Source organism: Agelaius phoeniceus, chromosome 6 (assembly GCF_051311805.1).
Source record: "Agelaius phoeniceus isolate bAgePho1 chromosome 6, bAgePho1.hap1, whole genome shotgun sequence".
NCBI classification, from domain to species: Eukaryota; Metazoa; Chordata; class Aves; order Passeriformes; family Icteridae; genus Agelaius; species Agelaius phoeniceus.
This window is the reverse complement of record NC_135270.1, coordinates 8,839,932-8,865,093: the sequence shown is the minus strand read 5'-3', so window position 1 is coordinate 8,865,093 and position 25,162 is coordinate 8,839,932. Positions and strand designations below refer to the sequence as shown.

The 25,162-nt window shown below is 43.2% G+C and overlaps 1 protein-coding gene across 1 annotated transcript in view; it reads right to left on the bottom strand.

The window, feature by feature from the left end:
• ANO1 (anoctamin 1) overlaps positions 1-25,162 on the bottom strand; it is a 71,582-nt gene that overhangs the window by 22,554 nt on the left and 23,866 nt on the right. The window contains exons 2-10 of the mRNA XM_054634967.2: positions 18,248-18,426; positions 15,375-15,701; positions 12,944-13,042; positions 11,823-11,974; positions 10,545-10,599; positions 8,047-8,098; positions 4,943-4,998; positions 3,434-3,475; positions 364-428 (exon numbers count right to left, since the gene is read on the bottom strand). Of these exons, the coding sequence (XP_054490942.2) occupies positions 364-428; positions 3,434-3,475; positions 4,943-4,998; positions 8,047-8,098; positions 10,545-10,599; positions 11,823-11,974; positions 12,944-13,042; positions 15,375-15,701; positions 18,248-18,426 (1,027 nt within the window). The remainder of the gene's footprint in view (positions 1-363; positions 429-3,433; positions 3,476-4,942; positions 4,999-8,046; positions 8,099-10,544; positions 10,600-11,822; positions 11,975-12,943; positions 13,043-15,374; positions 15,702-18,247; positions 18,427-25,162) is intronic.

Genomic DNA, 25,162 nt, shown 5'->3' with positions numbered 1-25,162 from the left:
GTTTGTCCCACTGGTCATTTTTTCCCCCCACTGTGTTTCTGCTGTGCAAATTGGTATCTTTGGACCTGCTGTGAGTGAATTCTCTTCCAAAGGCACTTCATTTTCCTCAGAGAGTCTTATCATGAGCAAACAAAATTAATTAAAAATATATCCCCCACAAGCTTTCACTCTGTGTGGGATATATCAGCATGTTCTAAACTCACAGAAAGCTCCTTTTCTCCCAGTGAATTTCCCATTCTCTGGAATCCCCCGGGGTGAGGGGGCACTGAGGGCAGCATCCCCCCAGGGGAACGGGGCACGAGCATCCCTGCAGAGCTTCATCTCTGCCCCATGGAAACTCCACAGCCAGGGCTGAACTCTCACCTCACCAGGTCGATGGGCTGGTACTTATAAAACACTCCATAGCTCGCCCACTCCTCACACAGGAGCTGGAAGACAGAAAGGCACGAGAAAGGTGAGAGCTAAAGCACCACTGGGTTCTGCCCTGGCCGCTGCAGGCCTCACCACGCCGGGGATTCGGCCCAACACACGCAGCCTGAATTAAATATTAAAAGTAAATGCGATGGTTTGGCATGCTCCAACAGAGAGATGGATTCCAGCACGTTGAAAGGCCCTTCAGCAGCTGGACTGATGGACACCTACAGCAGAGACAGGGACAGCAGATTTGTGATCCATAGGCCCAGTCACCCTGTGGGGGACGAACCTTCTCCTGATATCCAACCTCAACCTCCACTGACAAAGCCTCAGGACATTTCACTATAATTCAGCATCCAGCAAGAGGTGCTGGGCTGAGGTGCCTCAATTTAAAATTTTTCTTCAGCTTTAAACCACAAGAAGCCAACAATTTCCACTCTTCCTTTTTGTCAGGATGTGGGCCAAGGAAAACAATGATCCCCGTTACTGATTTGCAAAACTGAATGCCTCACAAAAATAGGTTCCTCTGAGACCTTCAACTTATCCTCTATTTTGTAAAATATATAAATAGTGCTTCTCAAACCTCACTTTCCTCCCTCATTCAATTCAGCCAACAGAGTGACCAAGAAATGAAACTCAATGGGGAACAAAGACTGAAACCAGTACCAGTACAGGGAGGGCAACAGGATGGATCTTGTTCTTTGACCAAACAGGATGTTATTCCCTAAACTCCAGGCTATTTTATCATGGGAAACTTGACAGATGTCAAACTCCTACATGTCTCCAGTGAAATGCAGCAAAAAGAAAAGGGTATTCCAGAGCCTGGCCACTGCCCATGCCCATTCCTCCTGCTCACACTTGATCACAGGGAAGTCCCAGAGCAAACCATGTTCCTACAGCAATTTTGGAATTCTCCTGCCAAACCATTAACAGAGAATTTTTCCAAGCTGAACTGCCGTACTCATACAAATGGCTTGACTCATTAAAAAACCCAAAAAAAACAACAGAGCAACTTCTCAGCTTTTACAGAAATATGACGTCAAAAATGTAAATGGGATGTAGGTTTTCCCCTCTGCAACCCAAAATCATGAATCATTATTAATTTCCTTACAACAGTAAGGGCAGGAACTGAAACTTAACAGCAGGCCTTTTTTAAACAGCAACATTCTTGCAAATTTTATATTTATTCTGCTTTAGGTTTCTTTCAACCACATTTTCCAAAGGTTTAAGGCCAACTGCCTATGTCTGGGAAGCAATGATTTGTGACACCTCAACATCCACATGCAGGACTAGCTAAGCCCCTTTCTTATATATATATATATATATATATATATTTAAATTTAATCTTTAAAACTAAGTTTATGCTGGAAATTAGATTCCTTTTCTGTGATCCAAGCTGGTCATCCATATCAGGAAAACACTACGCCAAGGAGATTTTGCATCAGTGCCATGTTTTAGTTTTGTGCAACTTGAAACCAGATTTGTGCCTAAAGTATAAATGAATTATCTCATTTATCCTGACATTTATCAGCCTGATATTCAAAGCACAGCTTCAAAGACATGATTAGAGGAGATCAGCACACTAGACCTAAATATTTACTTCATTTCTAGGCCTCAAATCTTTAATTTTCTTGTTAAAAAAGGCACAGGCCTGACCTAGTGCTGGATAAGATTAAAGAAAGCTTCAAGAAACCAGAACAGACATGCCAAAACACACCAAAAGATTACTTGATGGAACTGAAAGTCAAAAGCCAAGGTAAACACTTCCAAACACACAATGAACTTGTGAAATTAGTGAATTTGTGAGGTTTGAGATGTTAGTAATGCAGAAGATAATCTGGACACTTCCAGAAAACATGGACTTTCATTCTATTTTTAGTTGAGTGATGTGTTGCTTAATAATGAAAAGACAGATGTGCAGTATTTTTAACACAAATCAATAGAGGGAGGGAAATAACATTCACTGCCTTTTGATGAGCCATTCGCACCTGAAGGACCAGCACACTGTCAATTTTTGGAACCTATTTTTATGTATAAAGCCTGAAGGTCTTTAAATCTGCTTTTCCTATGACCTGAATGTTCAGAGCATTTCTTTGGAGAAAAAAAAAAAAAAATTGAGGGGAAAAAAACCCAGGAAAGCAAAGTTTCGGGACTGAAAGCTCAGCATATACAACACCCAAATTTAGTAGCTCCTCCTGAGAGAACTGAAGAGGTTGTCACCTCTCCACTTCAGTTTTTGTCTGATGCACAGACAAAAGCCACTCTTCTTTGGGGAAGTGTGATGGGGAGGATGAAGTCACTTAATTTTGAATTTAAGAAATCAGTGTTTCCACAAAGGGTGAAAAATTTGGTTTTTTGCTCATACTATAAAGTACTACTTCCTACTTCCTTAGGATAATTTCTACTTGTTTTACCACAGTGAACAAATGTTTTTCATATACAGACAATAAAGCCACAATTTAAAGCATTAACTTCAGCAAAAAGTGATGCAATGCCTCAGTGTACACCCACAGGACAGCTTCTGGCTGCAGAGCACACGTTACAACATTGTGGAGGACCTCTTACTCCTAAAAAATATTCAATATTTATCTTTCCCAATCCCAATAACTTTCATGCTTATGTGCATAAACTGCCTCTGCCTCCCACTCCTCAGATTCTGATCCTCATGCCATGGAATGAAGCAGGATTTATGCCCAGTACAGATAGCAGAATATGACTGAGCATACTCTCATCAGAGCTGGCCTGAAATGCCATTATCTGAACATATGTCAATATTCTTACCAACGTGGCATGAAATGTATCGTTACTGAGCTGGCTACTTCATACATATCCACAATACTTTCCACATTTGGGCAAATTTAAATGCTGCTAAGCACTTTTTTCCTTATACTGCTTGGCATTTAGTGCCTTTTTGCAGCATTCTCTGTGGGATTTTGGCAAAAACATCCAGATTCCAACAGGTGACTCTTCAGGCTGGGATTCTTGTGAAGATGTTAAACCCCCCTGTGCATCAACTTACTTTTCTGTCATTGGGCTCCACATTTTCACCTTCATAGTCACCCTTTAAAGAGAGAGAAAATCTGCGTCATCCAGCGGCTTGTGCCAAGAACTGCTCTGATCCTGCATACCCACGTCTCCCACTCACTTAATGCATCAAAACCAGAAAAAGCAATCTGTAAAATAATGCTGTATTTTAGGAGCCCATTTGTCACGGCACACTTTGTCTTCTGTCGTCGGGCACATTAGGAGAGAGCAATAGTGTCTGTCATGGGGGGAAAAGGAATGAATAAGTGATAAAGGTGGCCTAAAAATGTCCAGGGAAAGGATGCGGTATTGCCATGGTATTTGGGGTTCAGCTCAGTCCACTGGAATGAGAAGGAACCAGCTGAGAGAGCTGCTCCCTCTCCAGACTCTCCAAACACTCAGGGCTGATTAGATTTGAGGTTTTAATTTGGAGCTCTTTATTGAGCAAACTAAAACAATAAATAACTTCTATACAAGACTATCAGCAGCTGTCCAAAGATGTGAGGCTAGAACAGGAAGAGAAGTTTATTTGACCTTACTTTCTTGATTTCTACACAGCACTGCTGTGGTTTGAGAGCCCTGACATGTATGACAAACATCAGGCAAACAAAGACACTGCTCTGCTCTTGGGTGCTCCCAGATAAAGCTCTCACAGTCCCATGTAAAGCCAGTGTGAGTGTGGGGAGCAGAAAACCAGGAAGACACACTTCACCCTCAAATCCCAGGCCAGAAAACCAGCACTGGGCTCTACAGCCTTTGGGCACTCACACTCAGCTCAGGCGTGAGCAGTGTGACAGGCAGCCCCTGTGACATCTGCCAAGCTTTTCTGCAGGCTAAGAGTGTGTGCTTGTCAGTTCTACTTGCATCCTGAACCTCTAAATCAGGACACCAGCACCCAGCTCTGTGCACCTCTGACAGGATGGGGGTCCCTGGCTTGTCTTGAGTGCCACCAGAATTCCTGGGCTCTCACTGATGAGCACCACAGCTGAACACACCCTTGACATCTCACTGAGCTTCTCAGAAGCAAGTTTCATCAGCAGGAAGGTCTCCAGCCACATCCAGCCCCATGGAATACGTGACATCAGATCCTTGCTTATGGTTTGACCTGGTTGCACGGACACACAGCTACTGACACCTCCACAGGGAGATGTGGCCAAGAGAACCAGCTACTTGGTGCCCTGGTAATAAATGTGTTTCTGGCACTGGTGCCAGAGATCTTGGGGGCAGAAGGTCAGGAAACAACAGGAGAATTTAATTTGCTAAAACACTGTAACAACTCTTCTAATGTTACATTCAAATTTATGATCATTGGAGGTAGAACAGAGGTGGGGAATCCCTTAAAAGCAAGCAGAGGGATGGAAAAAACATGCAGAAGTTACTGCAGTCATGACACAAGTGAGAAGAAAGTCAGTCATGTTTGGGATGATGCCACCAACACGTCACACATGAGGGATTTCTTGGTGACAGACAGCAGACGTGTAAAATATATTGCAAGATCACTTACGTCATGCAGAGGATATGCAGCACTGTAAACTCCATTGGCAAGCAGGCTGGTGATCCCTTGAAAAATAAAGACATAATAGTTATTTATAATTTCAAGGTTAGACAGCCTCACTTCATCATCCTTCCAGGAGATCTCCCTCAAAATAACAGCCATTTGATCAGATAATGATTTTGCTGCCATCTTTCCATGTAGTTTCATTTTTAATCATATAGGTTATTATACATGACTCATTTTATGAAATGGAAAACTGCAGAGAGCAAGAGCAAGTCATATATATTTGAGAATCAAGAATTAGAAGCCAATGACTTGGAATTAGTCATTAAAATAAATTACATTTTCTGAAAAGTCAGTTTGATTTAAGGGCAAGCCTGAAGATTTGAAAGTGTAGCAGAAGGCTGGATCACAAGAAGAATACGGCTGGAATTGATGGCACAGGGAAACCAACATCCACACACATCACCCACGCAAAGTGTTGAATTCAGGTTTCAGATTGATCAGAGAAATTGTAGGGAAAGCCTTTGCGAAGACCTTGGCATAATACTTACCATATTTACCACATTTTCGTCTTTTATTTAAAAGGGCAGTTTCCTTCTTTCTTCCCTCTCCTTTCCCTGTTTACACAGCCGTTTATTAGTGACATGCATGAGGCTGAAAGCAATTAGTGCTTCATCTATTAAATGTCTGTGGCACAAGGGACTGGGAGGAGTCCTGCCTTTCCCAGGGGTGGTGTCACTCCTTAACTGGGGGCCAGAGGGAGGAGTTGGTGTGGAAGTTTGGAGGAGTGCTAGCACCATCCCCAAAGGTGGCTGGCCCTGGGCCTTTAGAGGGCTGTAGCTCATTAATTCCCTAAAGTTCTTTCCTCCTGCAGCTGCTGGCTTTAATAGAGCTACTTCCAATTCTCTTCACCACGTCTGGAGGCATCATGTTGCCCATGAACATACACTTGGGGATGGAATGAACCAGTTTTGGGTGCTGAGTCAGAGCTAAGTCAAGCACTTGTCTTTGTGCAGGGCAATGGTGATTAATGCCAACTGAAAAAAAAAAAAAAAAATATATATATATATAAATCTGGCCACTGGCATTGGGAAGGATTTGGAAAGACTTAAAAAAAGAAAAGAAAAATGAGGTGTCCTGGTGAGCTCCAAGGCTGTCCATCAGCTCATGGCTAAGAAAAGAGTGTGGGACTGGATGTGAAGGAACAGTGACTATGAACCAGGAACCAGCTCACTGTAGAGTCATTTTTGATTGCTCTTGAAATGAGGATTGTTCAAGTTCATAAACATTTTTGAGATACTAATCACCTGCTGGAGGAGCAGCTCCAGGAGTGCTCAGTATCTTGCAGATACTGATATTAATTTTCAAAGACCTATTTAAGATTATACAGATCTATGAATTGTCTGCAAATGTTTCCACACTCCTGGCAGACACAACTGCTGAGCAGATAAATTATTTTTCTGGGGCTTTGAGAAGAGCTACATAGTCCCCTTCTACTACAGATCTGGATTTAAAAGTGAAGCCAGATTCACATTGTCACAAAATTTTCCCAATAAATAACAAAAGCTGCATTATTCCCCTGGGCAGCTGCTTTTTTCCTGCTGGGCAGTGGTGCTGCAGCATTATCTGTATTTGTTTAAATCTGTTTGCCACCTCTGCTGGGTTGTAACCCAGCATTCCAGCACTGGAACACAAAGGAGCGGATTGAGTCATGCTGGGTGGGTTGGCCTGATGGCATTTTTATTAGCAATATTGTGTGGCCTTGCCAGTCTCAGGTAGAAGAACCATCCAGGAATCCTAATACGCTACCACACATGAGTGTCTTCCCTATCCAATGAATCCCTGCTGTGCTTCCCATTTACTGGCCAAAAAAAAAAAAAAAAAAAAAAAATCAACTGAGAAACCAACTCCAAGTCAAGAATTCAAACTGAGCTCTGTGACCTTCCCCTTTCAAGAGTCCAAAGATGTAATTTCCAGTGAAAATGATCCAGCACCAGACTCAAAAAGGGTCTCGAAAGTCACAGAATAATCTGAATTTCCCATGCTACAGAGAACAGCACTTCTGTTAATACTGGCTGGACACCAAATTTTAGTGTATATTAGGAGTCAACAATTGTGCATTGTATGTTGTTACTTCAACACAAAAGTCAAAGCATGGAAATAATTTGTGGCATAATTGTCTTCTATTATTTGATGTCTTTCTAAGCAGCTGATGGGTCAATATTGAACAGAACTACCTGTAATTCAAGTTCCTATTGTTTTATTTAACTTCTTGTAGGCAAATACATGCCATATCAGATTTCAACAGTTACCAAACATTTTCTTCCATGTTTGCGCACTTTTCTCACTTTGCTTGGATTTACCGTTAACTATTTGTTAACTTTGGTCCCACAGTCATGTATCATGTATAAAATAAAGTATATAACAGCTGAGCAGGATCAGCTGCCAACAAATCTTCAAGGTGGCCTGATTTGCAATTCATCTTTATTATGAGTTTAATTCTTACAGCACAAACCCTAGGGCTGAAATCCTAAAACTCTTGGTCGTGGTAGTACAAACTTCATATCCCCTGAATTGCAGCACCTGCTCTGAGGGCTGAGGTGCCCAGTTCCAGTGCAAGCCTTGGCCCCTGGCTGCTTCAGGGGGCTCATCTCAGTTCCCCTCAGGACAGTCAACAGTCAAGACCATTCCCCTCAAGTCACTGGAAAACCATCCCACTATAAAATCTGGGGCTCCTGCATGAACGAAATGGGCCAAGCCACAGATTTTCACTGCAGGTATTGGATTTCACAGAAACACCCTCAATCCATTTCAGGGAGTGTAGAACACAGAGCACATCTCATCTGCTGGTTTATGTCACCATCCATCCTAAGTCACATCTGCAGGGGCTACATGCTCACTTACCATTTAATTTAATCTATAAATTCACATTTGAGAAAATGTCAAACAGCTGCATAAATTGAATCAGATTTCCAAATAAAACAATTACATCCACATACATTGAATTAGAGAGCAGGGGGAAAACCTAAACTCCACAGCCATTTACAACATATAATTATTTTCAATACCTGAAAAAGATATTGATCTTAAAGCTAAATAAAGTTCCTTACCCATGCTATATTTTGCTTTGGTACACGTCGTTCTTTTCAATATTTCATAAACCTACAAAAGCAAAAGAAAAGGCAGTGTTACCTCAGACACTGCCAGTGAAAAGCACAATCTTTTTGTGTACAGCTCAAATATTGGCCAAACCAAGATGTGGATGAAGTCATCACTCTTTAATAAAAGTCATGGTGTTCAGGAGAGTGGGGCTCAGAGCTCTCTGTGCTGTGCTTTCTGTACAGGAGAGAAAAGCTTAGCTAAATAGTCAGCTAGCAGGAGAACTGATGGGGGCAAACAGGGTTACATCTACCCCTGCCACAACAGGAATGCAATATTTGCTCATGTTAGCCATTGATTGGAGCTCAGGGGTGCTCTTCCACCTGGAGCAGCTCTTCCCTGGCCTCCAGGGCACAGGCTGGCTCCATCCCAAGGAGCCGTGCAGAGCTCTGGGCTCACGGCGTGTACAGAGCATGCAGCCGTTTATCAAACTGGACTAACACAGGCTGACCTTAACATCTCTGAGCCTGCCTGACCTCAGTGGCAAAACAGATGTATTTATTTTGGGATTTATTGCACTTATTGTCGAGTAACCTTTGCACAGCTCAGCAGGCTGCCCGCGAGGTTCGGCTTTTGGCGGTTCCAGTGCGGCAATGCTCTTTGGCAGGGCGAGCAGGCAGCACAGGGAAACCTGGAGCAAAGGCACCTCCTGCCCACTGCCTGGCCTGTCAGCATAGCTGGGGACTGTTTCCCAGCTCCCTAATCTGTGTGCTAACTGGACTCTTGGCCAATTCACTGGAGGAAGCAAGTGAGGGCATCCGGGGCAAGTCCCACAGCTCATCCCGACTCTACATACGAGTCTGTCGTCTTGTAACCCCGGTGAATTAAAGGGCTGTCACAGACAGATTTCCAGTTATATAATACATATTTTTTTATTTTCTTTTTTAATAACTAAAAAGGTCTTTGGCTTAGTTTCTATTCATCAAAGACTCATGGGTAGTGACTAGATTCCTGTTCATTTCGCAGTAGGTGGAAGGGTCAATATTTGCACTGCGGTTCAAAAATACATTTGAGAAAGGCAGGGGAGAACTTTAAGAAAGAAGAATACAAACAGCAATGCACACAGAATAAAATGATGTTGGGAAACATTCAATATGTTCTTCATTACTGGGTGATTTGCAGGGATTTCACACAAAGCAGCACAGCACCAGCATTATTCTTATACGCCCAGTGTTCCTTCAGTTGTTTAAAAAACCCTTGTCCCTCCTTTCCCTCTCAGCCTCTGCTCTGAGCTCCTGCTTCAGTCCATTTTCCAGTCAGTCTTGCTCACTCTCTTGTTCCATGGAGCCATTTTGTCTTGCTGCCTTGCTCAGCCTGTCATGAATTTGAACTCTTTATTTGTTGAGTTCTTAGTACGTACAAGATTTCTTTCCCTATACATCTGGACATATAAAAGAAAGCCTATGAACAAAAGCCAGGATTTTTTTCCCCCCAGTCTCAAGTTAAATGTTTTATTTGCAAATAAACCAAATCCATATTTGTCTTTTTCTTCCCCATGTCTGTGCTCCTGCATCTGCCTCCCCTGGTCCAGCTCACCTCACCCCATAACCAGTGCTCACATCAAACCCCTGCTCTTCAGGCTGGTGGGGAACTACTACTGTGGAATAAGCTGGAATTTCAGAGCAGGAAAGGGAAGTTGGATATCCTACACCCCTTATCACCACAGCAACGAAAGGCAGATATGACTGGGATATAAGCTCTTTTGCAAACCACTTTGCATCCCAAAAGGCTGAAGTTAAATAGAAGATAAAAGCATGCTGGCAGTCACATTCCAAGGCACCAGTTAGGAGCAGTGGAATGGGGCAAAGAGTCCCTGTTATCCTCTGAAATGTGCTGCAGCCAGGGCTGCTTGGCACTGCCCTTTCCAGCTGCCCTGGATGTCACATGAGCTGGCCTTTCAATTCCTCCTTTGGTGGCTAGAAATGAGGCTACACCTTCTTCCCCAGCTCTATTTTATGTTCTGTAAGTCAGATAAAAGCCATCAACCTCAACACTTTCAATACCACCATTACAGAGAATGTCCCCCAAAAAACTATAAATAATATTCCCTGTAAACACCTGGCTGTTTTGTTGGAATTTGTCTCAGTGTATTTAGCAGCATTTTGCAAAAAGAACAATGTATATTTACAAAAAGTTAAACCCCTCGTGGGTGCAGGCAGCTGGTGGGCAGAAGGAATGGTAAAATCTAAACATTCCCAGCTGGTGATATCTCTACTAAGAAAATTACCCATGAACTAGAAAGAAGATCCAAATTAATTTCCAAAAGGCAGCAACCTGTTGGCATCAAACACTACTCAGCACTAAATCCGGAATCATTTCAGTACCTGATGGCACAGGAGGTCCTTGGCATTTGGTTAAGAAAGATAAACTTGAACAGGCATTGCACTAAAGCTGTTAACACCACGACTGAGGCAATATCCACCATAAATTATTTATAGGCAGTACTTACTATAGTGCTTCTTGTTTTACTGTCGAAGAAGGAATCTTTGTCAGACAAATCAAATCTGTTAAAAGATTAGAAGGATACCCATTAGGTCAAAAAAAAAAAGTCAGTAATTTCCCGTTCTTGTTGACCCCTTCAATATTTTCATTTCTCCTGGGAATCTCTCAGAGCTCAAATTAAAGAACAGCTTGTAGAAACCATGTTAAAAAACAATTCCAACCCAACTCCCACAATTTAAAGAGGCTGCTTATACATTTCATTGGGTTTCTGTCTCTATAGGTTTTTCAGCACAAAAGAGAGTGTTGACACTCATTTAAGTTGAATCCCTGACCACTGCTGGCCTTGAATTTCCCCTCATGATCTTTAATTTTCCCTGTGAGGCCTCTGTTTCCTCCCTCATTCAGCAGAGACACAGGTGCTGTTCCTCGAAAAGCCACCTGCAAACAGTGAGAGACCCATCAGGAGCATATTCTGGACCTTCCCTGAACCTCCAGGCATGCCCTACACGCAGCCAACACACAAAGACATTTCCTGCAGGCCCAAGGACAGGCCAGGATGTCACACACACTGCCTGGCCCGAGCCCATCAGTGCTCTGCATCTCTGGATGAAGCCCTCAAAGCCCTGGGGGTGCAGGGAAGGGATCCTGCCCTAGGACTGCTGTGTGTTCCAGCTGGCACATCCATAAACACGGCCTTCAAAGTGACTCCTCTGGGATGCTGGCCAGGGAAGAGCAGCAGCAGAGCAGTCCAGGGCAGGAGAAGCTTTGGCTGGGCTCTACCTCGTGATTTTTTCCCTACACCCACATCTACAGCTGTTCTTGCTGATCTGGGATCGATGGCAAAGCCACCTCTGACTTCACAGCACTTCAAAGGCAAGGCCTGCTTGGCACTACCTGTGTCAGCTGCCCACAGCAGACATATGAAATTATTCTGAAATTTATCAACCCACATCTCTGGCTACAAGTTTTACTGAGCATTTTATTTAATGTGGAGAAGAGACTGTTATAAATCTTGTTACAAATCCCCTTTTGGCAGCCTGACAGGTGAAGCGCACAGTTATACAGATGCACATTATGTGCCACAACAGCAACTGAAACACACAGAGCCAAAAAAAGCCCCCAAAAAGTAAATTTACTGCAAAATAGAAATATTCTTTGCAGCAATGCCCACCAAAGTATTATTGTTCATATTCCCATTCATGCTCTGGTGAATGGGAACATGAACTGAGCTGCTGTCAGAGGCTGGAACCTGTGGACATGGATATTCAGGGAAGGTTTCACTCACAAGTGCTGCTTCTCTCTGGAGAAGGGGTAGGAGAGGCGCTTCACCGTCTGAGGTTTGTGCTCTGCTACTTTGGGCTGGATGGGCTCCGTTATTTTTTGAATCACAGAATTAATCTTTTTCAGGAGGCCGTGGGTCTGGTTGATCTGATACATCTGAGGGGGCAAAGAGGAAAAAAAAAACCAAACAGTGAAACTTTATTGCTTTTTGGTTTTTCATAGGTCAGAGTGAACTGTGAGGAATCAACAAGCAATTAGATAAATATATCACAATAAACTATCGAGGAGTGAAGTTTATGTTCTTGAAATCATCCAGAAAGAAAGGGATGGGAAAGTCAAACCAAGGGTTAGGGAACCACAGGATGACAACAGAATTCTTTATATAATTGTGCTTCTGATTAAAATCCCTGGTAAGTGAGGCAATAATGGGAATTAATATGAAATCCAAACCAAAAGTGTGGTTTTAGTGTTGTAATAAATGATGTTGGGCTTGGAGACTGTCTCTGGCTCCATTATGGACTTCTTTGTGCAGTCTGGAACCTGCACTTAGTCCGTGTTTAAATATTAATCCATCTCTGAGCTGTGCTCATTGAGCAGGTAGTTATCTATCTATCACAGGTGATTTAGAATTGATGAAAATACACTGTCATTCCTTTAATGATATTTCAAATATTCTGAAAGGTAATTTATTTTGTGGTTGAGTGGCCCCAGCTCCTGCAAACATGACTGACTGTGTATATGAATAGTCACTAAAACCAGCAAGACAAATTCCTATCCTTGTGTTCAGTTTTAGCAGTCTTCAAGTAAGAAAAAAATGCCCAAAAGGCACACAGAAATCTTGCCATCAATTTAAACTTCTTTTTTTAAAACACACTGAGGATGAAATCACTCTCATCATGTACAGACAGTGGTAGCAGCCAGAGATTCTTAATTTCCATTCTTCCTTCCACTTTTTCCCTCTGCTGCCCCAAGCAAGTATGTTTGTGACTTTCATTTCTGGTGCACATCAGTTAATTGCTTTGAAAATGCTCGTGGAAAAAGCAGTCTGCATTTATAAGGTGCTCTGAGGGGAACAGATGTTTAAACTATGCCTTCATGAGGAAAACAAAAAAAATCAAGACTCACCTTTTTCGTGGGCATCTTGAGCTTAAGGAATTCTGCCTCTCGACACAATACATTCCATGGTGCATGTATTTTTACAAATCCAATCCCATGGATTTTGGTCTTAAAAAAAAAAAAAAAAAAGCAGGGGAAAATGTTACTGATGAGAGGAAATCAAATACAGTACCCCTTGTGATTCATACATATTTAAGGAACAAACAGTCCATTAGGGCCAACATGATAAATCTCATTTGTTTGAGAGAGTTGGTTTCTAACAACAGGACAAACACTGAACACCTCACTGTGCTGAGCTGCTATAGAATGTGACTCAAAAAATGCTATTGTCTCCCAGAACAATTACCACAAGGTTAAACAGATAAAAACTGTTTGGGAAATAAAAGCTAATGACTGTGGACACAAATACAGGCTGAGCCAGTTAAATTTGAAGCAAAGGCATCCAGCCAAAATGGTGTGATTTGGTGAGGGTGCTGTAATTGCTGGGGCTGAGAGAGTCTCTGCTGCTCATACCTTGGAATCAAATGTGACTATCCCCATTAAGGCATCATAGTTAGGAAAACCAGTAGGAAGAACTCCACCAGACAAAGCAAAAGGAGGACAGAATTTAATGGCAATATTAGTGGTTTGCCTGCAGCCCAGTAATTCTCTGAGCTGTGTCCTAGAGGGCTGGACATGGATGTTTGCTCCTGGCACTCCCACATACACCCATGTTTGCTCCCCCTGGAGCAGCCATTCCAAAGGCAAATGATCCCCAGCTGGGAGGCATTCAGCAAACAGAAGAGAAATGAACTTCACTTCATCTTTCTAATCCTGCTGCTGCACCAACTCAGTTATTACAATAACTAGCTTCCACACAGCTGTGCTCCTACTGGCTTTCTAGAAACTGGTTACTCAGAGCACCATGGAATGGTTTGGGTTGGAAGGGAGCTCAGGGCTCATCTAGTTCCATCACTCCTGCCACAGACAGACCAGAGTGCCCCAAGCCCTGTCCAACCCAGCCTTGTTTTAATCAATTATTTGTGGACATTGAGCCACTGACCACAACTCTCTGTGTCTGACCATCCAGCCATTTCATTGAAGAGAGCTTAAGTGGTTTATTAAACACCATCTGTTTAAGAAGCCTTTGCTCTTTTGGAATCAGTAAGGGCTCCAATGCAGCTTTGTGGCTTTTCAGGCCCAAGTGATTGCAGATCTTTCCCCCTATGTGGATGTGCTGGCTGTGGAAGCTGATGTAAATCCCCACATCTTACTTTCATGTCTACACTTTCATCTCATGTGGTTTGGTGTTTTGCACTGAAAGGACAGGGTTCCCTCTCTTTTACAGTGTCCTGGCTTGATCCCTGAGCCCTTCTGCATCATTTGAAATCATATTACATGTTATAGGTGGCACCTCCCATCTGAAAAAGGATTTCAATATCTATGACTTGGCACAGACAAACTCCCTGTTTGCTACAGCAACCTGCAAGCTGGACAGAAAGCAAGTCTGATTTTCACTGTTAGACAGAGAGGGGAAAGGTTTTGGGCTTTTCTTGCATTGTACCATGTTAAGTATATATATTACAACTACATAATATATAAAACATATAAATGTCTGTAATTTGTGAGTAATAGGTGACAGATTTATTTTTTTGCAGGCTGTTCCCAGGTTGAAATGCTGATCTCAACTTTTAGATCTTGTAAATAAAACCAGCACAAATGTTTACCCTCTCGTTCAGGAGTCTGGGGCACATTGGTTAGGTCAGATAATTGTAGCAGCTTTCTTTGAAATTAATACTGCTGTGTCTATTTCTACTAATCACACACTGGCAGCACTTCACATACATCATTTTTTTACACAGTCTAATGGGCTTTTAATAGAATATCCTGTTTTCAGGGTGCAGGTGGAAGATGTTACAAGCTGTACTGTTCATGTCTAAGAATGGAAAGAGCAAACTGTAACACAGACCCATGTGCTCCAGCAGGAGCGTGGACCAGAGCCTCCTGAACTAATTTAATTTTCCTCAAGCCTATACTGAGGAATAAAGATGACACTGCCTGTATCTGATTTTTTTTTCCCCTCATAGCTGGAATTACCAGAGGATCCAAGCCACTGCATACTGTACACCCACCAAACTGGGATTAGTGTTCAGAGCAGTTTAAGCCTCGCTTCCAGATGGCACAACACAGCCGTGTGGCAATGGTGCGTGTGCCACAAATCCTGGCCAAGAAAAGTCAGGAAGCTTCACCTCATCAGGGCATTTACAGCACCATGGCACACTCCTGTGCAGCCAGCTAAATCAGTGGGTGAGGATGGCACTGACTGCCAGAACTGCAACCAAATCCTGCAAGAGCTGAGCTTGTGCAACCTTGATCAGAGCCAGGCTCACAGGGACAGCTCAGCACCCCCCAGGACCTGGCCACCAGTCACCCTCTGTAACCCTTCTAAAGGGATCCTTACATCTTCATCACGTTCCAGCTCCAGCCCGGCCTCCACCAGGTTCCCCTCGTACTCCTCCCTGCGGAACCTCTTGTCGTCCTCGTGGTAATCCATGTGAGGCTCAGTGTCCCCCATCTCCAGCTGCACCCCCTTCCCAGGGAGGGGCTGGTCCTGCCTGGTGCTTCGGACACTGGCATCGTTCTGCTGAGGTCTCCTGGCCAGAGTCCTCCCGGCTGAGGACTTCTTGTAGTGGTAAACCAGGATGTAGTCCACCTTCCTCTTGCCATCTCTGAAGTACAGCCCGTATTTGCAGTCAGCATCCGGGTTTTTGGATAGGGAATTTAATAACTGTGTGTGGAGAGGAGAAGAGAGAAGAATAATGAATGCACAGCCCAACACAAGCACCAGACAGACCATCCTCTCCTCTCAAGGCTCCTTTTGCCCGGAGCACACGATGACCTCTCTCCAGACAGCCAGCAGATGGGAGGGGTCCCCCCCATGCTACTTACTCCAAAAATTTTTGCAAGTTAACACCTTCAATTTTACTGATAGCCAGCTGGGATTTTATTGGCCAGAAATAAATAGATTGCATGACTGGGATTTAATCTAATCACCAGCACACTGGTTCATAAGTCAGCTACTTGCTGGGTTTGGTTTTCTCCTTTGGGGTTAATCGCCGCTAAGATCGCCTGTCCTTTTCCACCCGTGACATCTGCAATGCTGCAATTCTGACAAATAGATTAATATCATGTGGAAACATTTCTCACTTCTCTTATCTAGCATTGCAAGTCCATATCATCTGAGAAAGAGATCATCTTAGATACAGACTGAAGGGAGCCAGCTGCTCCTGCGGCACCGCCAAAAACGCCATGGAAAGTGGCCAGGGAAGTGGGGTCACTGCTTATTGAGTTCACCACTTCTTTTTCCCACTTATAAAACCTATGTCACTATGCAGTCTGATGGTGGCAATGGCTTTATTCCCAGCCCGGGTAATGCTGGGTAAGTGTTGCAAGATACATGAAATGTACAACTCAAAACACAATTTCATTTCCAAGCATTTATCTGAAAACTGCACAGGGCAACTGTAGAAACAAACAAACAAACAAAAGGTACTAACAATCAATTTATTTCTACTTTTATAACAGTTCTCGTGCATAATTCACAATTCTATCCTTGGAGATTTGTATAATATTAAAAAAAAAAGGGAAGATAATTCACTAGTAACTGGCATCTGCTTTCACAAAAAAATACCCAACACAGGAGTGGCTTTGCAGTGACCAGGGAACTTTTCTGGCTTCTAAGTTTATAGAAGAATATTCATCCTCCATCGAGGGAAAAGGAACTGTGCTCCAAAAGAGAGCAATTGGTCATCAGTTGCAAAATGCTAAAATCTGTTTGGGATTGCACACCTGCTTATTTCATACATAAAATGTTAAATGTAAGTTATTTTAGATAGCCTTTGCTATCTGCTTCTCTCTCCTTTAGGATCTCATCCCTCTTTCCCATTTAACCTTAACCCTTCACACCAAGTAAATAAATATATAATAAAATAATACAGCATTTGGAGCCACCATGGAGTTCACTCATTGTCCTCTTGCCTCTATTCCCCCTTCCATGAAAACAGGGGAGGTTATTTAGCCATGTCAAACTCTTCAGGGCAGTCTGTTAATGTTTATGCCCTACCCAGATATTCTCATTTAGTTCGTAAGCATAATTTTGATATAAAAGACCATTAATAACTATTACTTTTCAATTGCTTTATGGCTAATGGCACACACCTGTGAATTCAGAACATTTTTTTAAAGCAAGCTGACAGTCTGCTTATGGCAGGCAACTCACTTGTGCAAATTCCTACAGAAACAAAATATTAACAAATGACAGCTAACTGGATAGTGTTTAATTTTTTTAAAAGATGTGCTGATCTTACTAATTAATTAAACAGCAGTTTCTGAAAACTCAGCTGAGCCACCACTGTGGCTACTAAAGCCTCAACAAATTCACTTATATCTGAGAACAGCTATATCCCACAGCAAACAGGAAGCAGCCAAAAAACTTGGTTCTGTTTTAAAGGAATTAATGGTCAAATTATTTTAAGGATTGGGGTATAAATGCTGAAAGATACTCATGGGCCAGATATTCTCTTGCAGTGGTGCTGGGCTTAAATTGAGTTGCATTGACTTAGACCATGTAAGCTCATGTCTCTTCAGCTGTGAATGAGACAGAGAAAAGACATTTCAGTTTCACCACAGCAGGAGGATTTTAACAGCCTGACAGAACCATTCCTCCATGCTCCATCCTAATTTTAAGCGCAAGCACAATAAATCCCATGTTGCTTTTTCTGGTACCTCTTTCCCCAGTGAATCTGTTGTATAGCCCACTCCACCTTAATAAACTTCTTTTTATGTTCAAATTACATAACCAAGTCCTAATCATGCTGGGTATTCATATTACTAACTTCCTTTAAAATCTGTGTTAAGGAATTTAACTGAGGAGCAATTAATGGCAAATTAAAATTAATTAATTTTTCTATTGTGTGCTGGAGAAGATCAGTTTAATGTTTTCTATGTTAACAATGCCTTTTGCATGAAATTTTAGACATTTCCTTCTGATCCTCTCTGCACTGGCAAGAAGATGTAAAGGTTGGCACAGCCTCATTGCCAGATTCCTTACTCTGAGAAGAGTCAGCCCCTTTTTATGCTACAGGTTAAACCAGTGGGATGTGCTCCCACTCTCACCCGCCCAAGAACACCCCCCACCACATCAGCATGGACTGTGCCTTGGTGGCAATCCTTCCCAGCACCCTGGGAAAACGGAGGAAGGGGATTTCAGAGCATCCTGGGAGTGGGGAGGATGGGAAAGGAGCTGAGGTGACCCAGCAGGCCGTGGTCACTCACCGTGCTCTCGTGCTGGTCGTAGCCGATGTCCTCGATGGCTCGGATGTTGATGATGTGGATGCCCTTCTCCTCAGCAGGCAGACAGGAGTACTTCTTGTTCACCCTCATTCCTGTCTCCTCTGGAGCCTCACTGAGATCTTCTGGCAGAAAATCCACCCCATGAAACTCGCTGTCTCCGTCTGAGAAGGAAGGGAACAATTTTATCAAGACACTTTAATCCCAGCTTGCTCCTCCCAGAGCCACCCAAAAGCTGAAACGTATCCTGTTCCTGCCCTCTCCTGCCAATGAGCCCTTGGACAGGGCTCCCACCCCCTCTCCCTTCCTCCCTTCTCAGCTTTCCTCAGCCCTCTTCAGCCCTACCTGGGTCTCCTCCTCCTCCAGAGCAAGAGAGCTCAGTTACCTTTTATCCTGCATGGGTGTCTCAGGGTGTTTTTCCTCTGTGGGCTCATGGAATCATTGTGTTTCTTGGCAAGAGAAGGAAAAAGGGGGGGGCAGGAAGGGAAAAACTGCTGTTGAGGAGAGGTGCCATGGTGCCTTTCCCTTTTCAGGAGGCATTTTTTCCTTTAACTTGTTCATGATGAAAAACTAAGTCAAGGGTTTTCCCTCAAGTACCTACATCCTGCATCTCATTTACTGAACCACTCTTATTTAAATAGTCCTGAAAATCTGGGGGTTTCTCAGTCTCAACCTGCTTCTGATGAAGACATCAGAACTGTTTCCATTTCCTGTTTAAGTATATAGATAGGCTAAAGGATTTTAAATAAAAATTTCACTACAAACTGAGCAACCAGATAAGTTACAGAATGCAAACTGGTGTTTGCATATGGGCACTTATGCAAGCAATAGAAGGCAAAGTGTTCCAAGATTTTGTTAATTTTGACAGTGAAATAAAATACTGCAGCATTGTACCTTTTTTTTTTTTTTGAAACCACATAGGAGGAGGGTTTGCTTGTCTAAAGAGTGAAGATAAAGCAAGAATTTTAGAATTTATGGATACTAAATTAGCTTTCCCGAACAACAAAAAACATGAAACTGAATTACCCTGTCTGGGCCTGGTTGAACTTCAGGGATAATGTTGGGGGAGGAGACAAAGAAAATCCCCACTCCGCAGCAAATTTGCAGGTGATGTGAAACTGAGGAGCAGGATTGATAAACTGGAGGGTAAGGCTGCCACTTCAAGGGGTCTGGACAGGCTGGAAAAATGGAAAGCCAAAAAAGTCCCCCACTTATGCAGCCCAAAGGAGGGAAGGCAAATGATGGGAGTCCTATTCCTGCCTTCAACCAACTGAGTAGGTACAGACACAGCAGGGCCAGATTCTTCTCACAGGTGAAGAATGAGAAAAGGGTGAGAGGCTACAGACACAAGTTGCAACAAGGGAAATTACAACAAAACTTAAAAAAAACAACAAAACCTCAATTTTCTAACAAGTGATCACACAATGGGGAAGGAACCAGTGAAGCTACAAATCTCCATCCATCCCTGGAGAAGGTCAGAGCTTGATCCCACCTGCCCCAGTCTGAATGTTGGGAAGGCACTGCAATAATCACTACACTTCTGATCAGGCTCTTCCTGGGAACAAGGCAGGAGCCAGCAAGGACAACAGCCTGCAACAGGCAGAGGAGGAGGATGCAACCAAAGCCTTGGCACCTGTCCTGAGCTGATCAGAGCAAGGTAAACATTACTGTTATGAAAGCCATGCTTCTGTGGAATTCACAGTTGCGCTCCTCCGGAGCTTGCCAACGCCACGAGTCTGTGGATGTGTGGATGTTCATTCCAGTTCTGGGCAATCTGCTGCCCCAAGCTGCTTTCCCAGGAACACCAGTGCTCATCAACATCATCACAACACCTGGGCAGCAATCACCCTCTGCATATTCATGTGCACAGCCTGTAACACCCACACCTTCACAGACCTGGGCTGCTGCTCCTGGCTCTTGTCTAACACCCCCCAACAGCTGTCCCAGAACAGACACCACTTGTGACATCTCAGGGCAGCATCACCAGACTCAGAGAGCCACTTGAACAGCAATTTGTAACAACTCAAGGAGCTTTTTTTGGGGAGTCATCTAGAGATGCAGCCAGAAGCCTGCTGGCTCATGGGAGCAGCTGGAATGTTTGTACCAATTCCCTACACGTGCATGGTCTCTTCTTCCCAACACTCACAGGCACATATGGGCAGCCTCCCTGAACAATGGGAATTGAAACAAGTGTGGGCAGCTGCAAAATCCTGTGTACTCAAGGCTTTTTTCTGTGGCTGCAAAATACTCATAAAATAATACAACTTTTGGAACTCCATCACTGCAACAACCTGCATTTTCATCTGGAAGGATGCTGGAAACAGCTTTGTAAAAACAGTGGATTAAGTGCAGAGTAAGTCCTCTCTTCTTTCCCTCCTTTTCACACGTGTACTAAGTAAAACCCAGTTATTTCAGAATTTTGCAGAAGGTATTAGAAGAGAAGCACCTTTTACTGACTGTGAATCTGAATAATGGAGCTGTGAACTGAAAAGTGTCAGTTTAGGAATCACCACTGGGACAGAATAGGCTCAGAGGAGAAAATCACAAGCTTCACTGAGCCCAAACGACCTCCCTGTGCTCTGGAGTTGCAGTTCCAAGCAGAGTTTGTTAAGCCCCAGCACGGAGCAAGGAGACCTGCTCAGATGATTCAGCACCATTGTGCAAGCCCAAACAATCCCCCCGACACAAGGAGATATTTACATTCCTGTTTACACATCAGTAGCCTGGCAATACTGGAAAGAACACGTGCTTCAGGTAGGCAATGAATCATAGAATTTTGGTTTATTATGACTACTGGAAAATATGTGAGCTGTGAGAGCTTTCTTGATATAATCTTAATTACAAGAAGTTTGATTTCTGCACTTAAGGATGATGTCAGGATTTAATCCTAAGTAAAGCCATCCAAACCACTTTGGTAATTACAAGCAGTTCCCTTGTGCTGATTTGGCACAGGTCAAAGCCTTCTGTTGCAGAACACAAAACCTCTTCTTTTTTTTTTTTTTTTTTTTTTTTTTACATGGAGTAGAGCATTTCAAAGACTTCAAACCATGAATATTTTATGTTAATCACATTAAACACAGACAATAATTTAATCTCAAAATGAATTCACGTCCAGAATTATTTATGGCAGGATAGAAGAGGAAAGGTGAGGAGCAAGAAGAACAATAATGTCCTAATTCAGCTAGACTAACATTGTAATCTCTTTGTTGGGAGCTGAAAGAGGTGAGCATTATGAAAACTGCTGGCTTTGCTGCCTTCTGATGCTGACTAACCCTCTCTCTTCTATTTATTAAGCAGAAAACACTACAACAAAGACTTGAAGGAGCACTCAATGTATTTCAACACAGCCATAAAGCCAATCCCAAACCCCTGTGGATTCTGAGTCAGCAGAAGTCCCCTAATATTCTGGGGCACAGAGTCAAACCCATGCCTGAGCCTCTCCCTCTGAACCATATGGGAAACAAGACTGAGCTAATAAAAAAGTCCCTCAAACTCAAAACCACTTCCTCCTCTGTTCAAATTTCAGTCGCGGCTGTTAAAATTCCCAACCTCATCTTGCAAAAATTAACACTAAAATTAATTAATGATCACTTTTTCACCACTGAAATTTGTCACACTGTGCTGTAACCTTTCCTCATTCAGACAATGCTTCACTCAATGTTGATGACCAGCTGAACCAGGACCAAAAACCTGTTGTAGAAACCAATGCATTTTCTCCATGATTAAATCACCCATTAACATTATAGTCATAACCATGCACAGCCACTGAATAGTCCCTGGCAAAAAGTATTTTTGTCATTAAAATGAATTTTAAAATTGCATTCATGCAATGCAACTCTTAAAGAAATACCCTGCACCAGTTCTAAAATAAGCATCATCAATTCAGCATGGGTACATCTAAACAAATGAACAACATTTCCCTGCTCAACCTGAAACCAGTAGTGTCACTGAAACTGCCTTCCCTTGTTTGCTTTTTCTTTTTTCCCTGGTCTCCTCTTGTTTTCACTTTTAGAGAGTATGTTTAAGAAAGTGGTAGAACAAAAAAAAGTCACAAAGACCTCGGAGTTAAAAAGGGAAAGCAGCAGGAGAGGTACAAGTCCATGTGATTCAAGGCTTTTAAGTGTCCAAGTCCTTATCTTTTTGCTTTATATAAACCACGATAGAATTCAGAATGAAAAATTAAGAATCATGGAGGTAATGAGGAAGCATATTAAGAAAGTAATGTACACACATATATATATACATACAGTAAAAGAAACAAACACAACCTATAAGTAAATGTTGTAAATAAGTAAACAAATAAAGTATACTCTTTCTATGGGGAAAAAATGTTAGCTGGTGCAATACATTGGATAACTTTTGGATTTAAGCTCTTTTCTTGAAGAAAAGATAAGATATTGAGATAAAACTCCTTTAGTGGGGTTTTGCTTGCTACATATTGCCCCCTAGCAGCAGGATCCTCCTCCAGCACATCCTCACCCAGCTCTCTACCGCCTGTATCTCCCAAATTCCAACTCAGAGGTTAATCCTAAGAAAAAACCCATCATCCTCCCAAGTGAGTCGCCTATCTCTCCCCCGTTTCCTTCCCCTAATACACTCCAAGGCTGTCAGATTTGGAAGGCAAAGCCCTGGGAGAGCAAGGCCAGCCCAGCAGGCTCAGAGCGCCAGCCCGGCTCAGCCCGGCTCGGCTCAGCCCTGCGGCCGGGGAGCCGTGCCCGGGAATGCCAGCCAGCAGGCTGCAATGCCAGCGAGGATACCCGCTGCTGGCAGCGAGGGCAGCTCTTTTTTTGGGATGCTGACACCTGTTTACGAGGCTCTGGCCCCGGACCAACAGAGCGGCCGTGCTCTCCCAGGAACACCCGCACAAGTCCCGAACTCTGCTCTGCCCAAATCCTGACAGCAGGAGCTCATTAGCGCCGCATCAGGGACAACTGGATGTAAATCCCCCCTCGCCCCTCCAGCTGTGAGCAGCCAGATGTTGCCCCGAGCTGTGCTGCTGGTGGAGAGGCAGCAGCTCTCATTGGTACCGCCCGGCAGGAAAAGGGAGCCCACCTCCCCTGGGGCAAACTTAATGTTGACACCTCCTGCCCACCCTTTCAGGGATGCTGGTACCTCCTGCCCACCCTTTCAGGGATGTTGACACCTCCTGCCCATCCTTTTAGGGATGCTGGTACCTCCTGCCCATCCTTTCAGGGATGTTGACACCTCCTGTCCATCCTTTCAGGGATGCAGATACCTCCTGCCCACCCTTTCAGGGATGTTGACACCTCCTGTCCACCCTTTCAGGGATGTTGACACCTCCTGTCCATCCTTTTAGGGATGTTGACACCTCCTGCCCACCCTTTCAGGGATGCTGGTACCTCCTGCCCATCCTTTCAGGGATGCTGGTACCTCCTGCCCATCCTTTCAGGGATGCTGGTACCTCCTGCCCATCCTTTCAGGGACACTGGTACCTCCTGCCCATCCCTTTTAGGGATGCAGGGATGTTGATACCTCTACTGCCCTTCCACCTGCAGAAAGGTGAACCCTACTTCTTTCATCTTCTCCAAGTAGGACACTTTGGAACTCGCCCATCTCCTTTGTTTTTACATTTATTTTAAAACTTGCAGCCTACATCTGTGCTGCTTATTACCTTAATGAATCAAGTATGATGTTATGACCCAATCCATTAAAAAAAAAAAAAAAGCTCAAACAGTTAAATAAATCCTGGATTCCACAGACAGTTTCCTTTGCAGAGGAGAAATACTTCCAAAGCAGAGTGACCTTGATGTACCTGATGCTGCCAACCCACGCTGAAGGGCAGAGCCCATTCAGACACTTTGTGTCCAGTGCTCAGGGGTCACAGGGGTGGAAAAACTTCAGCTCCTGGCAGGATTGTTTGGATGATCAGCTGGCTTAGCTCTGTTCCTCACTACTGAGAATGGTGGGGCTCTGGAGTGGGGCTGCAGCTTTCCTGGAAGGCTGTCTGCAGCTTTAAAGGTATTGATCTATTATTGTCAGCAACATATTCAAAGCAGGTTAGAAGGACACACAGCTATGACATCATTTTTTTTATTTATGCTTGTCTATTTTTGTTTTCAAAGATTTATTTACTCCATTTGCAGGATGCAGTCCTGGGCTTGACCTCATGCCTGATCTGACACAAACCTTGTGAAATGTAAAAACACAGAGCAAAACCACCTAAAACCTCTAAAGAGAATGAACATTTTGATTGAAATGGCATTTTCAACAGCACATAAATGACAAGAAGATACAAATTCTACCATAACATCACTGCCTGTTTCTCTAGACCCTGTCAAATCTCATATTTTATGAAAACACATAAAGCCTCTTCCCATCCCAAAACAGACTTCACTTTTTTCTCCACAGCTACCAACAACTATTTAATGGTCTATTAAGTCAGTCTGTTTTCAGACATATTTCTTATACACCTAAGTTAAGCACTCTTCTACTGCCAGGCACCAGAAAAATATTATTTGCTTCTGTTGCTATTGCACAAAGATCAGCACTAAAACTATGCTCAAGGTTATGGTGAAAACAAAACCAGATATGGGAGAGCCACTGAATCCATGTTTTAAATATGTTTTGCAGGGTTATGATTCCCATTATTTTTGTTTGTATGTTCCAAGGGAAGGCAGTTTTTATCAATGGGAGCAATAAGATGAAAGGAAAAAAAATACTAAAAAGCAGATTATGGTGAGAGAATTGGTATTTATTGGGATAGTGGATACTGAAACTCTCACCAGAGTCTAAATATAAAAGATATCTAGATACATTTAAAATATGATGTATATTTTCCTTTACCAGGCTTTAACAAAAGCCTCTTTATACCAAACATGTGGAAGTGAGGATCCAAAAACTACCAGTTTTACTCTAAAAATCTCAGTCACGGACTGCAGC